At 38.9% G+C, this 19,910-nt stretch overlaps 1 protein-coding gene across 6 annotated transcripts in view; it reads left to right on the forward strand.

The window, feature by feature from the left end:
* Nucleotides 1–19,910, forward strand: part of JAKMIP2 (janus kinase and microtubule interacting protein 2) — a 52,284-nt gene that overhangs the window by 15,093 nt on the left and 17,281 nt on the right. For all 6 annotated transcript variants that reach the window (XR_011101271.1, XM_068697694.1, XM_068697692.1 and 3 more), the window contains exons 2-13: nucleotides 1,012–1,281; nucleotides 4,753–5,250; nucleotides 6,649–6,858; nucleotides 7,761–7,859; nucleotides 9,818–9,964; nucleotides 11,763–11,903; nucleotides 12,996–13,052; nucleotides 15,135–15,254; nucleotides 15,714–15,842; nucleotides 16,831–16,914; nucleotides 17,201–17,263; nucleotides 18,828–18,926. Coding sequence is in view for 5 of the 6 variants with exons in the window: in XM_068697694.1 (XP_068553795.1) it covers nucleotides 1,153–1,281; nucleotides 4,753–5,250; nucleotides 6,649–6,858; nucleotides 7,761–7,859; nucleotides 9,818–9,964; nucleotides 11,763–11,903; nucleotides 12,996–13,052; nucleotides 15,135–15,254; nucleotides 15,714–15,842; nucleotides 16,831–16,914; nucleotides 17,201–17,263; nucleotides 18,828–18,926 (1,776 nt within the window). In the remaining variant the exon portion in view is untranslated. The remainder of the gene's footprint in view (nucleotides 1–1,011; nucleotides 1,282–4,752; nucleotides 5,251–6,648; nucleotides 6,859–7,760; nucleotides 7,860–9,817; nucleotides 9,965–11,762; nucleotides 11,904–12,995; nucleotides 13,053–15,134; nucleotides 15,255–15,713; nucleotides 15,843–16,830; nucleotides 16,915–17,200; nucleotides 17,264–18,827; nucleotides 18,927–19,910) is intronic.

A 19,910-nucleotide genomic window follows, 5' to 3' on the forward strand; every position in this document is an offset into this window, starting at 1 on the left:
CACAGAAATCAATATTGCCTAAAGGAATATGTCTGGCCTTGCAAATGAGGCTGTCAATGAAAACAGACACCTTGCTGATGAAAAATATATTTCTCTCCTACAGTGAAAAACTGCCCCTCATCAAGTACAAGTCCACATTTATCTTGTGGGTAGACAGAATATCTCTTTATCCAAGGCTGTCAGTCTGTGCTAATAACTAATATGAAAAATATTTAAAAAAAAAAAAAAAAAAAAGTACATGGGACATGCAGGACAGAGGGACACTCATATTCCAGTGATATGGAAAAAAAAAACAAAAACACCACAAACAACCCATCTTAGCTTCCCTATCTGCATATCTTGCTAATGTGCCTGGATTTATGCTTACCATATCATTTTGACTTAGGACAGAATTTTCCCAAAAATTTAGTTGACAGAAACTGTTGGTTAGTTTTTTTGCATTCCCTTAAAAATGGCAAAGGTGACAAATTCTGGTGTGATACAGGCTTTTGCATGTCATTAGTTTTCTGCTTCTACAGAGACCCAGAATGCTAATGAGGACTTCAGCGCTTCTCTCTTCTTGTAGTAGACTGTAGGAATGTTGTATGAAAGTCAGTTTGGCACAGGATCTTGGGAGAGTTCAAGGGTTGGGAAGGATAGCAGGAAGAGATTGTAGATAGATTCTTCAGACTAAAATGCCTGCTTTGTGGTTATCCCAGACTGTAAGGCTTGGGTTAAATGACCTGTCCTCTCCAATCCTGTAGTCTCAACATCATTAATCCTTATGGTAAACAAACGTGTATCTTCTTCGCATGGTGCCCCTTTATGAGAAAAAGAAAAGAGCATGTATGAAATTTCCACCACTATGTCAGACTTGCATAAAGAAGCCTGGTTGTGCTGGAATCTCCCTTGCAGGTTTTCAGACAAAGATTGCAGTGTTTGGAGAAGTGAGCTATCTTGTGTTCCATAACCATGTGAGCTGTCATGTTGCAGTGTCCACTGATAAATAATAGTATGTCTTATTTCTCACAGAGCTTCCAAAGCTGTTGAGGACGGAACCTTAAGGATTGCCACCCAGTAGGCGTTAAAGTAACTGGTACTGAAAGGAACAGAAAAAGATGGCAGTTCACATTTGAAAGAAGTAAACACATGGACTCTCGCTGATAAGAAATCATGTCAAAAAAAGGACGTAGCAAGGGCGAAAAGCCTGAGGCACTGATTCTTGCCCTACAAGCTGCCAATGAGGAACTCAGGACCAAGCTGACAGACATTCAAATTGAGCTGCACCAGGAGAAATCTAAGGTGAGTGAGGGTTTGGTTTTAAATAAAAGTGTCTGCACTGAAGGAAAGAAACACATGGAAAAAAACAGCAGCACAGGAATCAACAGATGCAGCTCTTCTCTAGAACAGTGGTATGATGTGCTGCTGCTTCAGTGGAAAAGACCTCAGTGAAATACCAAGCTACAAGTTTAATAAGACTTTGGCCCTCAAATGGAACGGTATACTTTTTGTAACATCTTTGGCCATATTCCAATTAGTGTTTTTCATACTATCCACTCAGATTGTCTCTAACTATATTATTATTTTTTTTAATTTCCAGCATCTAGAAATTGTGTACTGTTGCTGTTTTTGAATAAGTGAATTTTTGAATATATTTCAGCAAGATATGTCTTTATTTCAAAGTTGAATGAAGTAGTTCTTAAATGTATAGCATGAAATTCCATGTGGATCCTTGTAATCTATCTGCAGTGCAGCTGAACTGTATTTTGTACACTAAGGTATGTATATATTATTTCAAGCTTGTTCAGGTACCAGTGGTCTGTCAGCATAACAGTCTGATATCCAAAGTTAGTCAAAAGCCAGCTGAGTATCACGTGTAGAGGGTATAGCCATGGCCCTGTCTATACAAACCTGTGAAGGTTTGAGGTTCCTCACATAAACTTTAGAAGTCTTTGGTACCACCTCAAGGCTGTGGGCTGCAGCCTCAGCTCTTCCCTACATCATCTGCTGATGTCTTGACTCTTTTCCTGCATCATCTGCACTAGGGCAGCCCTTGAAAGACACTATGATCTTGTTACACTATTTCAGCCTTTGTAGCCTGTAAAAAGGTAAATGGGCCAGTTGTTATCCAAGTATAAAATCCTGGCTGTTATTTTACACCTATTCTGCATAAACCCCACACACCTTCTGCTAAAATCCTTGCAGGCAGCATCAGTTTTCCCACAGGTGATCCTCTTACGGCCTTGCAAAACAGTGTCAATTTTGCTCTCCAAAGTGCTGCTCCCTCATCATTTAGGATGCTTCTAGTAGCACTCACAGTGCATCTGTGTTTTATACGCAGAGTGCATCTTTTGTGCAATAAACCCTTATATGGTAAATGCTAAAGTTGCATGAACACGAGTGAGATTAAGGCAATCTTCAATATGTCTTTTACAAGCAGTGAAGATAAGGAAGCGGATAGCATAACTCTTTCAAACTCATTCTGCATAATTTTCTTTCATATGGTCAATGACAGACTTGGAAAGCAAAAATACTTCTTTTGCGTATTCCCTACAATCTCTGTCATTCATATGTTGCGCGTAGGCAAGACTTGGTTATTTTCTTAAGGAGCCATAGGAGGCCAATAAGAAAACTGATAGCCAAGGGAGATTCTGTAGTGCTTTCCACTATATTCTAATTCTTGCTGTTTTTTTTGTTTTGTTTGTTTGTTTTTTTAGCATTGCAGCTATGGAAGGGTCTAAATAATGAGAGCAACAAATGTAGTAAAGCCTTCAAAACTGGAAAAAATATGTTATCTGAAATATATTTAAATGTGCTTCAGAGTAACAATGGAAAGGACTTGAGCAGAACATAAACAAAACAATGAAATAGTTTGTGCTTCAGTATCTCTCAGGAGGTCTATCCATAGGTCCATCTCATCTGTTCCTGCGACCAAATGAGACTGAGTGCTCCAGATATCAAAGGAATTATCATCATGGAGGAGCAAGGGGCTAAAAACTACAGTCTCAGGAAGCAGATCACAATTCTGAAATGTTCTGCAATTTGTATCTAGAGGAGCAGCTATCATTGCAATTTTAATTGTGATGTAGAAATCAGATTTTAGCTTTTTTCCCCTAGACATAAGCATGTTCAGAATGGACATCTTAGTACAACCTCATCTGTAAAATGATGTTAAAAATAGGATGCCAAAATGGACAGTCACACAACAATCGGAAGGAGTTTTAAGAAATTGCTCATCCCACAAAGGGTTCAAACCAATAGGATCTTTTCCTGTCTCTACTAGCAAGAAATTCATTCTACCACTGAATTCAAAGAGGACCCTTATGGTCTTTTATTGAGCAGGTCTCTTTCACGTTACCTCAAATATAGTAATCTTTTTCCCACTAGACCCTCACTCTCTCTCCCTTTCTTTCCATCAGAAAGGTGCATGTACACATCAGCTTAACACCTAATGGCAGTTAGATAAACTAGGCAGCCTGGAAAATAATAGGTATAAAACCAGGCATACCAGTACTTAGCTTGGGTTGTACTCAGGTCCTGCATGGGTCTGTACTGTGCTATAGTGATACCCAAACTATTTTGTTGAAAGTTTACGTGTATCTTTTTATGTCATGCCAGAACAGATCACATACATTAATTACACCTTATTTTGTAATGCATTCAATTCCCTTTTTAATAAGCAGGAAGACAACAGTTAAAGAAATAAAGAGAGCATCAGGCTCATTTTTAGTCATGAGTACTCAAAATCAAAGATGAACCCAGACTGAAAAAGGAGTGAAGGCAAACCAAAAACCTGCCTGAGGATTTTCAGGGTGGGGTGGAGGGTGGTGGGACACTAAGGGTACGTGTAGCTTTCTTTTCAAAAGTGATCTATGCAGTGGCACTTGAATTTCTCACGTGAATCATACAGATGTGATTAAAAGAGGTTGCTTTTTAGTCCCTGGCTGAAAAACACTTTTTTGCATATGATGTTATTACAGATAGCTACTGCATTGATAACCTCTGAAGTCCTGCAGAGAAGTCAGTAGGAGCTGCAAGTACATACCAACTTTAAATAACATCTGCACTGAATATTTTCCATTGAAAAGTTCTTGTGTGTTCCAGAGAATGGTCCAAGAACTTTAAAAATTATCTTTAATCTAGAGTAGCAAAGGACATTATTTAAGTAAAGCTAGCTGTTCCATTGGTGTAATAACTAGTGAAGCATGCTTTTCTGTGGATTCATGTTCAAGAGCTGACTGCATATGCCCATTAAAGCTTCACTTATAGATAAGAAAATCTGCAAAAGATGAGAGGTTTTCCGGTCCTTCGGACTCTCACCTTACATCAGGTGGTATCCTATAGATGCACATACTTCTCTCTCATGTAATTGACTGCCCATGGTCATGACAGTTGTAGGAATCTTGCTATTGCTAAGCTCTCTACTTTTCTCATGAATTTGGCTGAAATTGTCTGATGGGCTAAAAAAATTATTAGACAAATGCATACATATGTACAGGATCTTGTTTCTTAAGGGAAAATGAAAGTTTGTGTAGCCTCATTGAGTAAGGCAAGATACCTAGAGAAGACAATAATGCTTTGGCTTGAGTAAAGACAGTGCAAAATCTATGTGAGGGCTGTAGGAATTGGCCTGTATTTTGTGGTAGGAGGATGGAGGAGCATCTAGGGTCTGCAGCAGGGTCTTCTTCAATTTGATAAGGCTGTGTGCCTGGGTGGGCTTGTTTTGATAACAGCATCTTGGTAGCAGGTGACTTTCATTTTGTCTCAACTTAGGTTGCTAAACTAGAAAGAGAGAAGACTCAAGAAACTAAACGTATCCGTGAAGTGGAGCAGCGCAAGCAGACTGTGCAGATCACGGAGCTAAAAGCCAAACTTCATGAGGAAAAAATGAAGGAGCTGCAGGCTGTGAGGGAGAACCTCATTAAACAGCACGAGCAGGAGATGACACGGATGGTAAAAGTCCGAGACAGTGAAATCCAGCGCCTCAAGTCAGCGTTGTGTGCACTGCGGGATGGGAGCAGTGATAAAGTAAGGACAGCGCTGACTATTGAGGCACGTGAAGAGGCCAGAAAACAGTTTGACTCTGAGCGCCTTAAGCTTCTGCAGGAAATTACTGAACTGAAGTCTGCAAAAAAGCAGGTAGATGAGGCCCTTAACAATATGATCCAAGCTGACAAGATCAAGGCGGGTGATCTTCGGAGTGAGCATCAGTCCCACCAGGAAGCCATTTCTAAGATCAAATGGGAGAGTGAGAGGGATATTCGCCGCTTGGTTAGTAGCCCCTCCTTGCACCAAAACATTTCACGTGTTGTTTTATGCTGTCGTGAGTTTGCTTCCTGTACCTCTCAGGTTTTTGTTTATCACAGAACTCTGCAAAGCACCTCGGTTTGCAAAAGTAACAAAAATGTTGCATTATCATATCTCAGCATCAGATAGATCATGGTGAATCCACTAGAGTGACCACTAGGTGGGCAAATAATAACTCTATAGAGTAAGAGTTGTGTCCAGTCCATAAGGAATTGATTTGCTGAAATGCTAATACATCTGCCATGCAAAGTATTAGAAAAAGAAGATGTTTGCATTTGCACTGACAGCTTATTAGTTTCTTTAACCATTATGATGGTATCTTAAACACCTTAAACACAGAGCATGGCAGAACAAGAGAGATCTTTTGCTTTGATATTCATATAGCCTTCAGTAATTACTGGAGAGAATGAGCAAAATGCGACCCAAAATTGGCAATGGTGCAAGTGGCCGTGTTTCCCTATCATACACGAGCTGAGCCTGCTTACTACATTGGAAAGTGTAGTTTGAAAACTGAAATTCAAGATTTGACAATTGAGTAAAAGAAATGGTGATTTAAACAGTGTGAAGAGTGGTATTTTTGAGCTTAAAGCATTGTAGTTGAACCCTGGTAGGTGGCTAAGCACTCCACTGCCACCACTTACCTCCCTTCCCCTCCTCCCCTACAATGGGAGGAGGAAGATAATTGGATGGTAAAAAGTTAGAAAAATCATGGGTTGAGGTAAAGTCAGTTTAATAGGTTTAAAACCCAAAACAAACAAATAATAATAAATGTGCTGATCTTAATAGAAGCTTTAATTTAAAATTTTCTTCCCAGTCATCATTTGCACTCAGATGAAGATTAAGAACATTGTCGATCAGCTGTAAGAAATAAGGGGTTTGCACAGAATTTGTAAGAAACCGTCTGTACCCTGTACTATCTCAGCTGTTGTAGCTGAATTTATTTAAGCAGGAGCTATTCTAAACTATTTTGTTTTTGTTGGGGTATAGACTTAGTTTTCAGTATTATAAATAACTGACCAAGATGCAAGGTGAAAGCCTGAACTGTTCATCCGTTTTTTGAAGCTTTGTATCTTATTACCCTGTGTCTGTTGCCGTTACAAGAGCTGAGACATTTTGCATATTTTTTCATGCTTGGTTCCAAGGCTTCACTCTGTGAAAGGCTGCCGAATCTGTTACTGTATATGATAGCATACAGTTGTGTCCAAAACTTCAAAGAGTATTGTTTACAAGCTTGTGTGATATGATGTAGCAGATTTAAGTGGTGAGTGCTGGTGTTAAGTAAATCATGCAGTCCTAGATTGGACAAAGATGAAATGCTTTTGCATTTATACACTAACATTGTTGCTCTGTTTTTCTCATCAGATGGACGAGATCAAGGCTAAAGACAGGATCATATTTTCCTTGGAGAAAGAACTGGAGACACAGACAGGCTATGTGCAGAAGCTGCAGCTACAGAAGGAAGCTCTGGATGAACAGCTCTTCTTGGTGAAGGAGGCAGAGTGTAACATGAGCAGTCCCAAGAGAGAGATACCAGGAAGGGCTGGAGATGGTTCAGAGCATTGCAGCAGCCCTGTACGCAGGTTTTACTGGATGCTGCAAAACAGAAACGTAGCTGGTTTCTTTTGCTTAAAAAAAATTCTTGGTCCCTGGGAAAACATTCCCACTCTTATTCACTACAGAGAAGTTATAACTGTAGCTTCCTCTAAGAAAAGGCCAGTTGGACAAAGCTTTGTAATTCTGTTTCTGCATTTGCTGTATTTACAAAAATAAGGCATCTTAAATAGTAAGTGCTATTCTGAAAGAATCATAACTATCTGGGTAGTCTGCATCCCCAAAAACAAACATAAAATTGGGAAGACAGGTAGGGAGAAGGTGGGGATGAATCTAGGAAGCTCAGGAGTACCTCTTCTTTCTCTGTCTTGCTCTCTACACATGTAGCTGTTGCTTTCATTTACAAGGCATGCAACTTCCTTAGTTGAGTGACTAAACATGGCATTTACACAAAAAATATGTATATACACATATTTACACATATGCAAAGGAAGAATAAGAAGGTAAAGGCAACTGACAGTGAAAGGGATGTCCTTACTTTTTCATGGCTCAGCAAGTAGAAGAATGTGTAGGAGAAGGCAAGAAAAGCTAGAAGCTTTTAGCTTTTTGCTTTTTTCCCCTATCAGAAAACATATGAACATCAGTTTTGTGTTTTTTTTTTTGTTTTTTCTTTTAATTTTGTTAACAACTGGAAATTCTCAATCTTAAAATTTCCCCCAAACTAGATGATTTCTTACAAACAAACGAGCAAACAACAACAAACAACACATTTTTGCCATAATAGTAAGTATCATTAAAAAAAAATAAAATCACTTGATGATGATGACAGCTTAAATTGACTAGTATGTGGTTTTGGGAGATTATTTTCCGAAATGTATTTTGGAAAGAATTAGTAACGGTATTATGTTGTTACCAATAAACAGGACTTGCGCAGAAACCAGAAGAGGATAGCAGAGTTGAATGCCACAATTCGGAAGCTGGAAGACAGGAACACGTTGCTCGTTGATGAACGAAATGAATTGGTGTGTGAGCTTTGCACTATCAGACAGAGGGGGCCAGGAGCCACAAGGAAGGCAAAGAGAGGAGTCTCCAAGCATGACATTCAGTGATAAATATGCCTTTTTGATCCATCAGGCTTGTCACTAAGGAGACTGAGGATGGTTTTTTACTCTAGAATTAAACAATAATTTCAGTGAAGTTATACAGGGACAAAAATCACAACAGAAGCTGAGGCAAAGAGTGTCATACCTTTCTATATGATTGATTGTGTTCCTTCCTTGACCTTTTCAGGTGTTTTGGGGCATGCAACAGTGCATGATGAGACTTATCTTGTAAATCAAATAACGTCTGTAGTCCAGTATATGAGAACAGCTAAGAATCAGATCTAGGGAGAACAGACAACAGTGAATTGATCCCTTTATCTGATTTACTGTTAGGCAGTGATATCTGTGTGTTGAGGTCAGCACCCAGGCTTTTTGACTACTGCATGTTTCTGCTTCTGGAAAAGGGTATTGACATTCAACTCTTAGTATTTTTTATAATTCCTGAGCTAGGAGTCTTAATGCACTCCTTTCATATCAGTGTGGCTGGCTTGGATATCCTCAATGTTAATTAATTTAATATTTGCAAAATAATACAAAGTTTGTAGTAACATTACAAATGTGTTCACATGCCTCTCTTCAGTTATGTAAAGCAGCTCTCAAACTCCAAATTTCTGCAATACTGAGTAGTTTGTAGTCTGATGAGTCAGCTTGGCTAGCTGTTGCATGTCATTAAATACTTAGCCTGTTTTTCCACAAGAAAAAAATCCTTAAAAAAGGCTTCAAATTTGTATCTTGCACAATGTGACAACAATGAATACATTTTGTTAAATGTGACCCAGGTACTGCTAGAAATACCATGCACCTTAAGATACATTTAGACCAGCAACAGCTAACTTTGTACTTAGGGTAGGACAGATAGTTGTTTTGCAAACAATTGTGCTGATTGAAGACCACTTATGGCAGCTCCTCCCTTTCCTGTTAGCAGAAGGGATCTTCAGGTGCTTGTTAGCCCACTTTGGGCAAAATTTAATGGATTAGTCTGAATACCCTAGTAAAATGATGTGATGATGTAAACAAATGTGGTTAACAGTCCTTAATAGTTACAATAAATTCTCCTAGTCCTTTCCCCAGCAGAAATGTAAGGGGCAGGAACCTCCCAGTTATGAACAGTAGCTCGGAGCTGGCACAGTGCCTTCAATAGGTAGATCATCTGGGCACAAAGAGGATGTCTTTCCACAGCCACGCATAATTTTCTATGTCCTCCCTAAAAAAAATAAATGTCATGTATTAACACTCAGTTTTACCAGATGGAACTAGTTTTGCAAAGAAAAAGAATTTGGTTAAAACTCTAGCTGTGCCAATACTAGAACCTACAAATATGCCCTAAAATAACTTTTAATCCATTGGGATTTGTTGTTTAAATGATACATGATTTGTTGATTAAAGCAACATTCATTGTGCATGTGCACAAGTATTTTACTGTGTTACATTAAGAAACAGGTTTACATATATGTTGTTGCTGTGATCCAGACTGAGTAGGTACCTATGCAACTCTGTCTTTCAAAGAAAATCAATGGGTTTCCTGAAGATTAAAAAGAGGTTTTGGCTTTGTTCAGGGCTTTTGTAGCAGCTTTGCAGTTGCCTGGTGGTTTGTAGGATGGCTTCGTTCCTATGTATGAGTTTTCACGTAGGTAAAGACATCTTTCAGAAATAGATGTGCAGAATTATGCTTTGAGATTTATAGATAAAGTAAGTTTATAGAAGTTGTAAGCATTACTAGGATTGCTTTGCCAGTTCCATTTGATCATTTTGTTTGGCATTTTATTGGGATGGTAGTCCAACAGGGAAGATTAACAAAAATATTTCTAACAAATGAAAGAGAAAAAAGATATTTTATTTTGATTGCTTACAATTATTAATTGCTATTATCAATTCAGTTGAAGCGTGTCCGAGAAGCTGAAAAACAATGTAAACCTCTCCTGGAAAAGAACAAGTGCCTCACGAAGAGAAATGATGAACTGATGCAATCTTTGCAGCGCATGGAAGATAAACTCAAAGCAGTTACTAAAGAAAACATAGAAATGGTCAGTATTGAAGAGCAAAATGAACATTACTGCATTACATATGTCTGTTTTGGTGTGTATGTCTGCACAGTACATGCATGTACAAAGTGTGTCTGTGTAATGCTATTGATAAAATATATCAATATTTAGGTTTGTACATAATAGACTTACATAACATTGTGGGTTATGCATACATGTGTAATATTTTTAAGTGAATTCATAAAATCAGTCTTTAATACTATCTTTAATACTAAGGTGTATCAGTGAGTCATATTCTACTCTGCCATTTTGCATTTTTGCTTTTTTTTATAACCCACAAGTACAACCAAACCACAGCACAATCAAAAAGGAAGCTGTTAAGAACTATGTTTTCAGCCAGCCTGATTTCCTTTTTAGAATGCTTAGAATGTCCATGTTCTGTACAAAGAACACTGTAGAGCTGATGATGGCAAAGTGAAGTTCTGGTCTGCCCCTGAGTAAATATAATATTCCCATAAAACACATGCATTGTACATGTATATGGGAGAGGAAAAATGGTGTTGTGATGGCTAGGGTTATGTATTTCATATATCAGGGCTATATGAAGTGGGAATAAAGCGGTTATGTCTGTAGTTCCTTCAAATGGAATCATCCTTAGTGTCAGTTAGAATATGGTTCCTGCACATGCGTCGATGTTGCTTTGATGTTAATATAAAAAAGAAAAAGAAAAAAAGGTGGAAATCTTGGGTTGCCAGATGCAAACTGGCAAGCTGCTAAGTGTTTGTGTCTCTTGTCTTTGGCTCACAATAGCCATCATCCTCATCTTGAGCAGGCTGACCATTCTACAGTGGATGCAACTCTCCTGCTGATTAGGATGAGAGTATCAGATTCTCTTTCTTGTCTTATGGAAGAAAGGCTTCAGAGTTACAAGGTTAATCCACTTTAAGACTCTACAATTCACTCATGCCCAGAAGTCAGATAAACTTACTGCAGACATCACAAGTCAGAATTCTTCTTCCACAGCTGTAGTAGATCACAGATCATGGCCCCTTGGGCTCTCCCTCAGCAAGCAGAAGGTACTTGAGTGTCTGCATGCATTAGGCATCAGTGGGCAGCACCCTTGGTGCATATGGGCGCACACAGCACCAATGTTCTAATTTAGCTCCCTGACATCTGCTCTTGATAGTGTAGATGCCCAAATTATGGAAGCTAGCAAATTGTAGGTGGCTAGATTGATTCTCACAGGCTGTAGACATCTCTCCCACATATGCTCTGAAACAGGCAGGATACAGAATTATAGTTAAAATAGTTCTGATACCCCATTATTTACCTCTCCTCTTGTTCTGACTGGATACATGTCTTTCACAAGTCTAAAATCTCCGATTCCTCACTGTATATGGTCATATGAGGAGTATATGCAAGTGCATGGGGTCATGGGGCCTCATGGCATACCCACTAGGCACGCAGGAGGTACAAATATATTTGCCACATGGTGGACATCTAGATGCATGGTGCAGAAAGTTATGGTACATGACCTTTAAAGGCTGCTGTAGAGGCTATATTGCCTCTAAGTAGAGAGAGAAATCTTTGTTGTTCTGCTTGAAGGACTTGGCCTTGCAGTGCTGCTTTATTATTAAGAAGCGCTTGTGGGTTATAAAAAATATATAGCTGAAATTATTTATTACAAAATGTTAAGTTATAGGTATTATGTAGTTGAAGCATACTTAAATGGCTTTACATCTTAAATGAAGAACAATGCCTAATTTTTAGCTGAAAGGTTGTCTTTTTCTTTTAATTGCTATATCTTATTTTATCTGTGTCTTTCTTCTTCATACCACAGAGAGAAAAAATGACATCACATCCTCCTCTAAAGAAATTAAAATCTCTCAATGACCTTGATCAGGCTAATGAGGAACAAGAAACTGAATTTTTAAAGCTTCAGGTCATAGAACAACAGAACATAATTGATGAGTTAACAAGGGTACGTCCAGAGCACCAGGAAATTAGCAACAGTTCCTGTATAGAGTTCGCCACTGTTAGTATTTTTTTATTATAAATAGAGGTCTGAGAGTTCATTTCTTCCTTACTTTTAACACCTGAAGATTTTTAGATGTTGGTGAGTGTGGGTGTGGTGTATTAACTAGCTTTCTAATGGGTCATCAGCCTTACAACGAAAAGGTGTAACCTGTGTGTGTGATCTGAGCTCTGGAAATGAACGCAGACTAAGAACAGTGGAGCTCACCAAATTACAGATATGTTCATAAGGCAGGGCTGTGACAAGCTGTCTTTCCATTGTAACTAGGCTATTATTAAAATCTTGATATGTGGGCACACAATGCAATATCCTTCATGTTCTAGAAAAGAGCATGCTGCCAGTTGGTGCTTGTTAGTTTCTCATCTTTTTATTTTTTATTTTTGGGGAGGTGGGGGAGGGAATTGGTGGTGGTCCTTTGGGAACCCAGGAGTTAGACTTAATGACTCCTTTTGGGTCCCTTGCAACTCAGATATTCTATGATTTTATGATTAGTTCTTCTGTCATATCCTTTAATACAATTCTTTTTTATCTGGCTTTGTATTATGATGTTGAGGGGAAGGAGAGAAAGACTCCAAAGCAGGCTGTTGCTTCTCCTAAGATGTCATTGCTAGGAGTGTTGAAACCAACACTAGTTATCTTTTAATGACTCTGAGGCAGCATCACCTCTGCAGTCAAACAGTTTGCCTCCCATATAAAGCCCAGAACAGTCCCCTGCAACAGGCCTCCCAGTGATTTTAACAGGAAATCAATCAGCGCCTGTTGTTTGACAGCCTGTCAAAGAAGCTGCACAACAGTGGGGTTTCTGTTCTGCTATCCCTTCGTCCCTTCTTCAAATGTTTTTCTGCTGACGCACGGACACAGATTAGAATATGAATCCTTCCTTCCACCTGGAATCAGATTCCTGTTTGAAAGTATAAACACAGTCAGAGGAAGCCCAGTGTTTTGTTTTGTCTGTAGATTTGGCATTCTAGGACTGCAAACCAAAGGAGAGCAAGATACAAATTTTAAGTCCAATAACTTTTTAATCTTATTTTCCAGGACAGGGAAAAACTCATTCGTCGCAGAAGGAATAAAAGGAGTTCAAAGCCAATTAAGGTAAGAGGAAAAATGTTTTCTGTTTATAAAAATGCCAGTAGGCTTTGTACGAAAACACATTTTAGCAATCTGATTAAAGAGAGTTCTGTGGATTATAACAAGCTGCTTTAATGATTGGTCTTATAAACACCTGTTAGCCTGGGATAGCTTTTCGGGTCCATTTGAAATTCAATTAAGGGTGCATAGCTATTTTATTCACAACAAAATGTGTCTTTTCCCTTCTCTCTGAAATAGCAATAATCTTCCTTCTATTTTCTATAAATATTGATCTTAAGGCCTACTATGCTGAGATGTATTTATGTTTCCAGAGACCTTCCCATCTATCTTTTGCTATTTTTTGTAGTCCATCTAGGCCAATCCTCACTAATGCAAAATCCTTATCCATCTAATTTTTCAAGTGGAAGTCTGTCAGAAAACCTGTGTGTTGTTCTCTTCTGCTCAGTTCTACAGGCTACCCCTTATGTTATTCAGTATTGTTTGGATACCCCTTATGTTGTTCAGTATCGGATCAAGTCAGTTAGGCATTAGTTAGGCATTGGAATGGGTTGCCTGGGAAGGTGGTGGAGTCACCATCCCTGGGGGTGTTTAAGGAAAGCTTGGATGTGGTGCTTAGGGACGTGTGTTAGTGGATGATATTAATGGTAGCGGGATGGTTGGACCAGATGATCTTGGAGGTCTTTTCCAACCTTCATGATTCTAAGTCCAAAGCTGGTATAGTTTAGGACAATTACAGAGCTGAGTAGTCAGCAGTGGTTCAAATAATTTTTTATCAGCTGGATATGAAGAATTACTCTGCAACAGCCATGTTCCATATCTAGAGAGTGGAGGTACAGTATATGACACACAGTTTGGTTGCTTTTTGTCCTCAAGGACGTTCCTTAGGTGGTCAGCCATGTTCTGTGAAAGTAATGCCTGCATACGAGACAGAAATTCAGACCAGTATACCCTAGATGTGTCATCACATTGTTTCTATATGGGTTTTGAGGCAATACGCAGCAGAAAGAACTGTGAGGCAAGGACTAAAAAGTATTTTTGTCTGTTAACTTTATTTCTAAGCCAAAAATTGAAATGTGGAAGGATATGTCCATTGTCATCACTTGTAAAAAATAATAAATAAGAAAAAATGATAATGTATGAAAAAGTTTATTGTGCTTTATTTTTTGGGGGGGTGGGGAGGTGGGGAGAGGATTCTAATTCCAGGTTTAGAAGGTAGTAACTTGTCATCAAAAAAGGAAAATATTGCAAAGCAGAAATGCATCTAAAATGCTCACTGATCAGCTTTCAGCACAGTTACCCATAAAGCAAGTTTTAAAATGCTCATCTCTGTGCCCTAAAACCCAGCCCTGCAGGTCAAGCACCTATACTTTGATAGGTCATGACTCAGTTTTCATTTGATTTGTTGAATTCAGTTACCAAGACTGGAGACAATGAGGCATCAGACATACAAAAAAATCTGTATTGTGTGAGCAGTCTCTTACAACATGTGTCAGTTACTATATGACTAGAAAAATATGTGAGATAAAAGTCACATTAAATTGTTTTGTGTTAGCATAACATTTACTCATTTTCTTGAACAGCACTATCAGTGAGAGAAGCACTGAAATATTCAGAATATCATCGGTGTCCGTGAAAGAAGAAGAAGGTTCCCTATTCCACACCTTAGACATTTCCTTTTCTGGCATTGTCTTTTCTTTGCACATTATTCTGCATGTTGACAGATGCCTTCTGAACAGCTTTGAGATTAACAAATGATTCTTCTGACACTGTGTGGGGCAGAGACTTCTCCTTAGTATGTTGCTGCTACCATTATGTTTTCCAAGTTTTAGACTGAGACAGATCCTCAGTCTAGAAAAATTAATCAGCAAACTCATATTCTCCACCAGCACAAGACCTAATATTCAGTATGATTCGCTTTGTTTTTGTTTGGAGGGGGTAGTTGCAGGGGTTGTACATAACTTTTGTCATTTCTTTCCTTTTTTAAATAGCTATCAATGCAGTTTGGAATTAACCTTTCCCCCAGTCAGAAATGCTCACAGCCCATTTTCAGGGAGATTCAGAAATCACATGTTTTTCCTTCTTTAGAGACATGTGGTGGATACAGTTTTTGGGTATGATGATGATTCCATGGACTCTGAAACATCCTCTGTGGCCTCATATAGAACAGACAGAACACCAGCAACCCCAGATGATGATCTGGATGAGGTAAGATCTGACTATTTCCATAGGTAAGGACAGGTGTTCATGAGATTTTGACTTTCAAAGGAAGTGGCCAGGCTCTCCAGGTTTTTTTATTCCTGAATATTGAATGACAAGTTCTTCATAGTTTGGCCTCAATTTCAGTTACTGATATCCTGAAATGCTGAGAGGTTCTTTAAAGATCTAATCCATAGAGTCTACAGCTATGACTTCATTGTGATCTGAGATGAGTTTCTTTTCTGCCTCAAGAAAATGAACTTGTTATATCTCTTTTAGCTTAAAGACATACAAATGGTCTATAAAGTCTATATTTTTATTACTTCTTATTACAGCAAGCTTACCAAAAAGCTGTTATGAATCAAGATCCATAAACCAACTATTGTGTTTAACAAGTCACACTTGCATTCTTTGCTTTGGCAGTGCACTGCTGTCTGGTGCTTAGACATGTCCTTTCTTCTCCCTCAGAGTTTAGCCGCAGAAGAATCAGAGCTGCGGTTTCGACAGCTGACAAAGGAGTATCAGGCCTTGCAGAGAGCTTATGCACTACTGCAGGAACAAACAGGAGGCATCATAGATGCTGAAAGAGAAGCCAAGGTCAGCATTTGTTTGAGAGTAGAAGCATTTCCTTGCCTTCAGAACATACAGATATCTCAAAGTGGCATACAAAGAAATGGAGTGGCATACAACAGAAATGTCTGTTTCCCTCATTGGCTACGTTTATTTTAATGGAATGATGATTACCGATGGACACAATAACTCAGTTTATAAGGGGCTGTCCTCCAGCTGAGCCCCAAACCCCTGCATTTAGGAAGGCATACCAAAGCATACAATTGTGCAGTTTGGCACAGAATCACAAGAGTTTTCTCATGTTTTGCCCAGGTATGAAGGTGTTGGATTTGCAAACGTAGATAGAAGCCTGTGGTTTTGCACAAAGGCATAGATTGTACCAACCTTAGGAATACTCACCTGAATGTTTCTAAAAAATACATCCAAATTACATTCAAATTTGAATTTGATGCAGATTAAAGTAAACCTTCCAAGGCTAAAAATGTTGTCCATCTAATAAAATCCTAAAATTGTTCAGGCTAGAGGGGGCCTCAGATGGTCTCCAGACCAACCTCTTGCTCAAAGCAATGTCAGATGTGAGATATTACCAGGTTGTTTACCACTTTAAGTCAGTTCTTGGAAGAATTCTCAGGCATTTCTGATTGCTTTTTTCTACAGTCCTTTGCCAGTCTCATCTGCTAAGCACTTTTCTTCAATTTAAGGACTGTCCCATACCAGGGTCTTTGAGCAGAATCTGTCACACTGAATACCTGATCTTGGGTTTTGCCACTCTAATACATGTTACTAACAAGCTTGGGTGGGGAGAGGGAGATGATCTGCTGCTTTGTCCCCCTGTGTCGTCTATATGGTAATATGTGAGGTGGCAGAAAGTATTGATAAGCCAGAATCTTTGTAATGGTTACTCATTCAGTGGAAGTAACAGCATAGACCATGATTCTTCTTGTGTTTGGTTTCCTTTAATATCAGCCACGTTGCTGTTTTTGTTGTTGTTTAATGCTATACCTGACTTCAACAGGCTCAAGAGCAGCTCCAAGCTGAAGTACAGCGATATAAAGCCAAAATAGAAGATCTGGAGAAAACTTTAGCACAGAAAGGGCAGGTAAGCACTTCTTGCATATATTCTTTTAACTGCTCTGCTTAGAATATGCCTAGTACAGTTTCAGCTTAAACTTCCCTAAGATACAATGTCCCTGTTTAATAAGCAGGCAGGTCTAGCAGGTTCAGAAATTTTTCTAAAGCTTGGTAGACTAATATGCTGTTATTTTGTAATTTGCAGTCTGTTCATGTAAGATTTTTAATCCTGAATATTGTGGCTCCAATTTTCAGTAAACATGCCTGACATAATACAGTTTGATTATTCTGAACAGTACTGCTTCATCCAACAGGACTCTCACTGGGTGGAAGACAAACAGCTTTTTATTAAGAGGAACCAAGAGCTTTTAGACAAGGTATGTTCCCAAGTTCTGTGTGTTCACTCTGAAAGGTAACCTGGATGCTGCAATACAGCTTTTGGATATGCAGTCTGGTGTTTATAAGTATAGTATATGGATAGAACAGCATATTTGAATATGGATAAGATGTATGGACAAGATGACATATGGATAGACACAACCTCTCTACCTGCTTAGGCACTATTGCTGATGCTCTCAACCTGAGAGCTGGAAGCTCTGCTTAGCATTACAGCTCTGCTCTAGCATTGTGTTCCTGCAACACTGCACTGAAGAGTCTGCTGTTGCAGCCCTGGTGGGACATTTTGAACTCAGCTTCTGGATGTGAAACAGCAGCAGAAATGCAGTCACCCTGTAACACCAGAACCCTTTCATTCCCTTATTTTCTGTATGTTCTGTATATTATAAAGGGCTTGTATCATCCCTAGGTCAGTGCAACTTGAACTAATATTTCAATTGGTGCATGTGTGCATATACACACATGTATAGATACATATGTGTGTATGTGTGTGTGTATATATTTAATCATGGAATATAAGGCCATGAAGGACCTCGGCATTGCTTGAATCACCAACAGTTACAGCAGTGACTGTATGTACATCTGCCATCAGCAAGAGATCATTAACTCCCAGCAACAGCTCCTCTTTCTTCCTTCACCTCCCCAGATGAGGCTTCCTAGCTGTGTTTCTCCCCTTCCATAAACATGCCTAATAAGTCTCCATCCCCGTGCCATGCTTCTCCATACAAACTGATCTATGGGGGCTCATTTGACTTCAGTCTTAACACACTCCCTAACCATCCTTGTCTGGGCCCTACTCAGAGAACCTCGTTGCAAAGTATAGGTCCTGGCACTGGCTGGAGACTTGCAGAAGAGAGCAGGCTGAGGAGCCAGTGGTTGTGTTGTTGCCAGCAAGGAAGTTGTATCCAATTGGCCAATGCATGGTATTCATGTCTGCTAATTGACAGTGCTATTCATGTGGAGATGCTGTGCAGTTCACAGGTGTGCTCATGTGGGATAGGATGACTGCACAAGTAACTGCCCCACAGAGACAACTGTCCCTGCATGCCAACTGTGCTTCATGTGCCACACACTGGGAATCTGATCCAGCCCAATATTTCCTCTAAAGCAGGACCAGCTATTTCTGTGCCACTCCTGACAGATGTTTATCCAACTTGTTTGCAGAGTCCTCCAAGTATAGTCTTCACAGCCCTTCCCAAAAAAACTATCCTAGCACTTTACTATGAGATCAGTGCATTTAATAGTTAATGTAGAATAATCTAATAGCTAACTTGATATTTCTGTTGTGTTAACGTTCCCACTGATCTTCACTAGGATCGGATTGCTTTAGGAAAACCTTCAATCTAAGCATTTTACAATGTTTAGCAAGCTGATGAGCAGAAGTTCACATGTAAACTAAAGACTCGTTGAAGTAACATGGCAAGTAGTGAATCCTCTCCAGAGCTTGGATCTTGAGCTGTCTATGCTATCTGAACTGTTACTCACCAAATATTCAACATTTCTTGTAACAGTCACACAGATCATGAATTTACATATTTCTTTTAGATAGAGAAACTGGAAGCAGAAAACAGCCGTCTGCAACAGGAACTGCAGGATGCTCGGGACCAGAATGAACTGCTGGAGTTCCGCAACCTTGAACTGGAGGTGACAAATGAGCTCCTTACAGTAGACAGAACCAGGGCACTTGCACTGAACACCAACTTGAATTAAGTGTTTACACCAGCGCTGTAGTGATATAATAGAGTAACAAATTGGGCGGAGCATGTTTAATTGTGGGCTGTGGAGGTATGTTAGCTCTAATATGCTGGAAACAGTAATCTCTATACTTAAATGGTTCACTTCTGTCTGAGCTGGGTGCCTAGTAAAGTAAGGTAAGTTTAGCTGATTAACTTCAGCATGACTGTGCTAGGTTACCGTGTTTTTCTAATAATTTGGAGCGTTCTGTTGTCAACATGCTCTGTTCTTATATCTGCTCTGGAGTACAAATGTATAGTGCTGGACAGATTATATTAAAATAAACAGAAATTAATTAAATCTAAATGACCCAGGTAAACAAGGTTTAAATTCCATCCTCCTGTACTTTACTCAGAGTTGTACCATAGTTCACAGCTATAATCTCTCCTAAGAGTGAGTACCCAGGTTATTGTTTTGTTTATGTTTTTGTTTTGTTTTTGTTTGTTTTTAATGAAGGTAGACTGAGCAATTGAATTAAATGTTTGTAAACCAAAAACATATTTGAAAGCAAAATTTGATTTTCACTTTTTGTACTTGCCTGAATACCTGAAAGGGATGAGAAATAACATTTTCAATTTTTTATTTTTGTCTTTGGTCCTTTAATACTGAACAAAATTTTATAAGTTTTAGGTAATTAAGGTATGAAACTAGCTAATTATTAATTTTATTGAATTTATTCCTTTCCACGGATAATAGAACATATGACATACCAGGATGAGCAAGCATGTAATCTGAGTATCCTAGTAGTCTTAAGTCAAATACCCCTTTTCCACAGACAACTTGCAAATATATATAATTCATGAAATTAATTTGCTGTAAAACAATTCACTGGGTTTTAAAACCCTATACCACTTGGCACAGTGTCTTTGGCCTGGAGTCTTCCATTCAGTTTTA

Source organism: Anas acuta, chromosome 14 (genome assembly GCF_963932015.1).
Source record: "Anas acuta chromosome 14, bAnaAcu1.1, whole genome shotgun sequence".
In the NCBI taxonomy this organism is placed as follows: domain Eukaryota; kingdom Metazoa; phylum Chordata; class Aves; order Anseriformes; family Anatidae; genus Anas; species Anas acuta.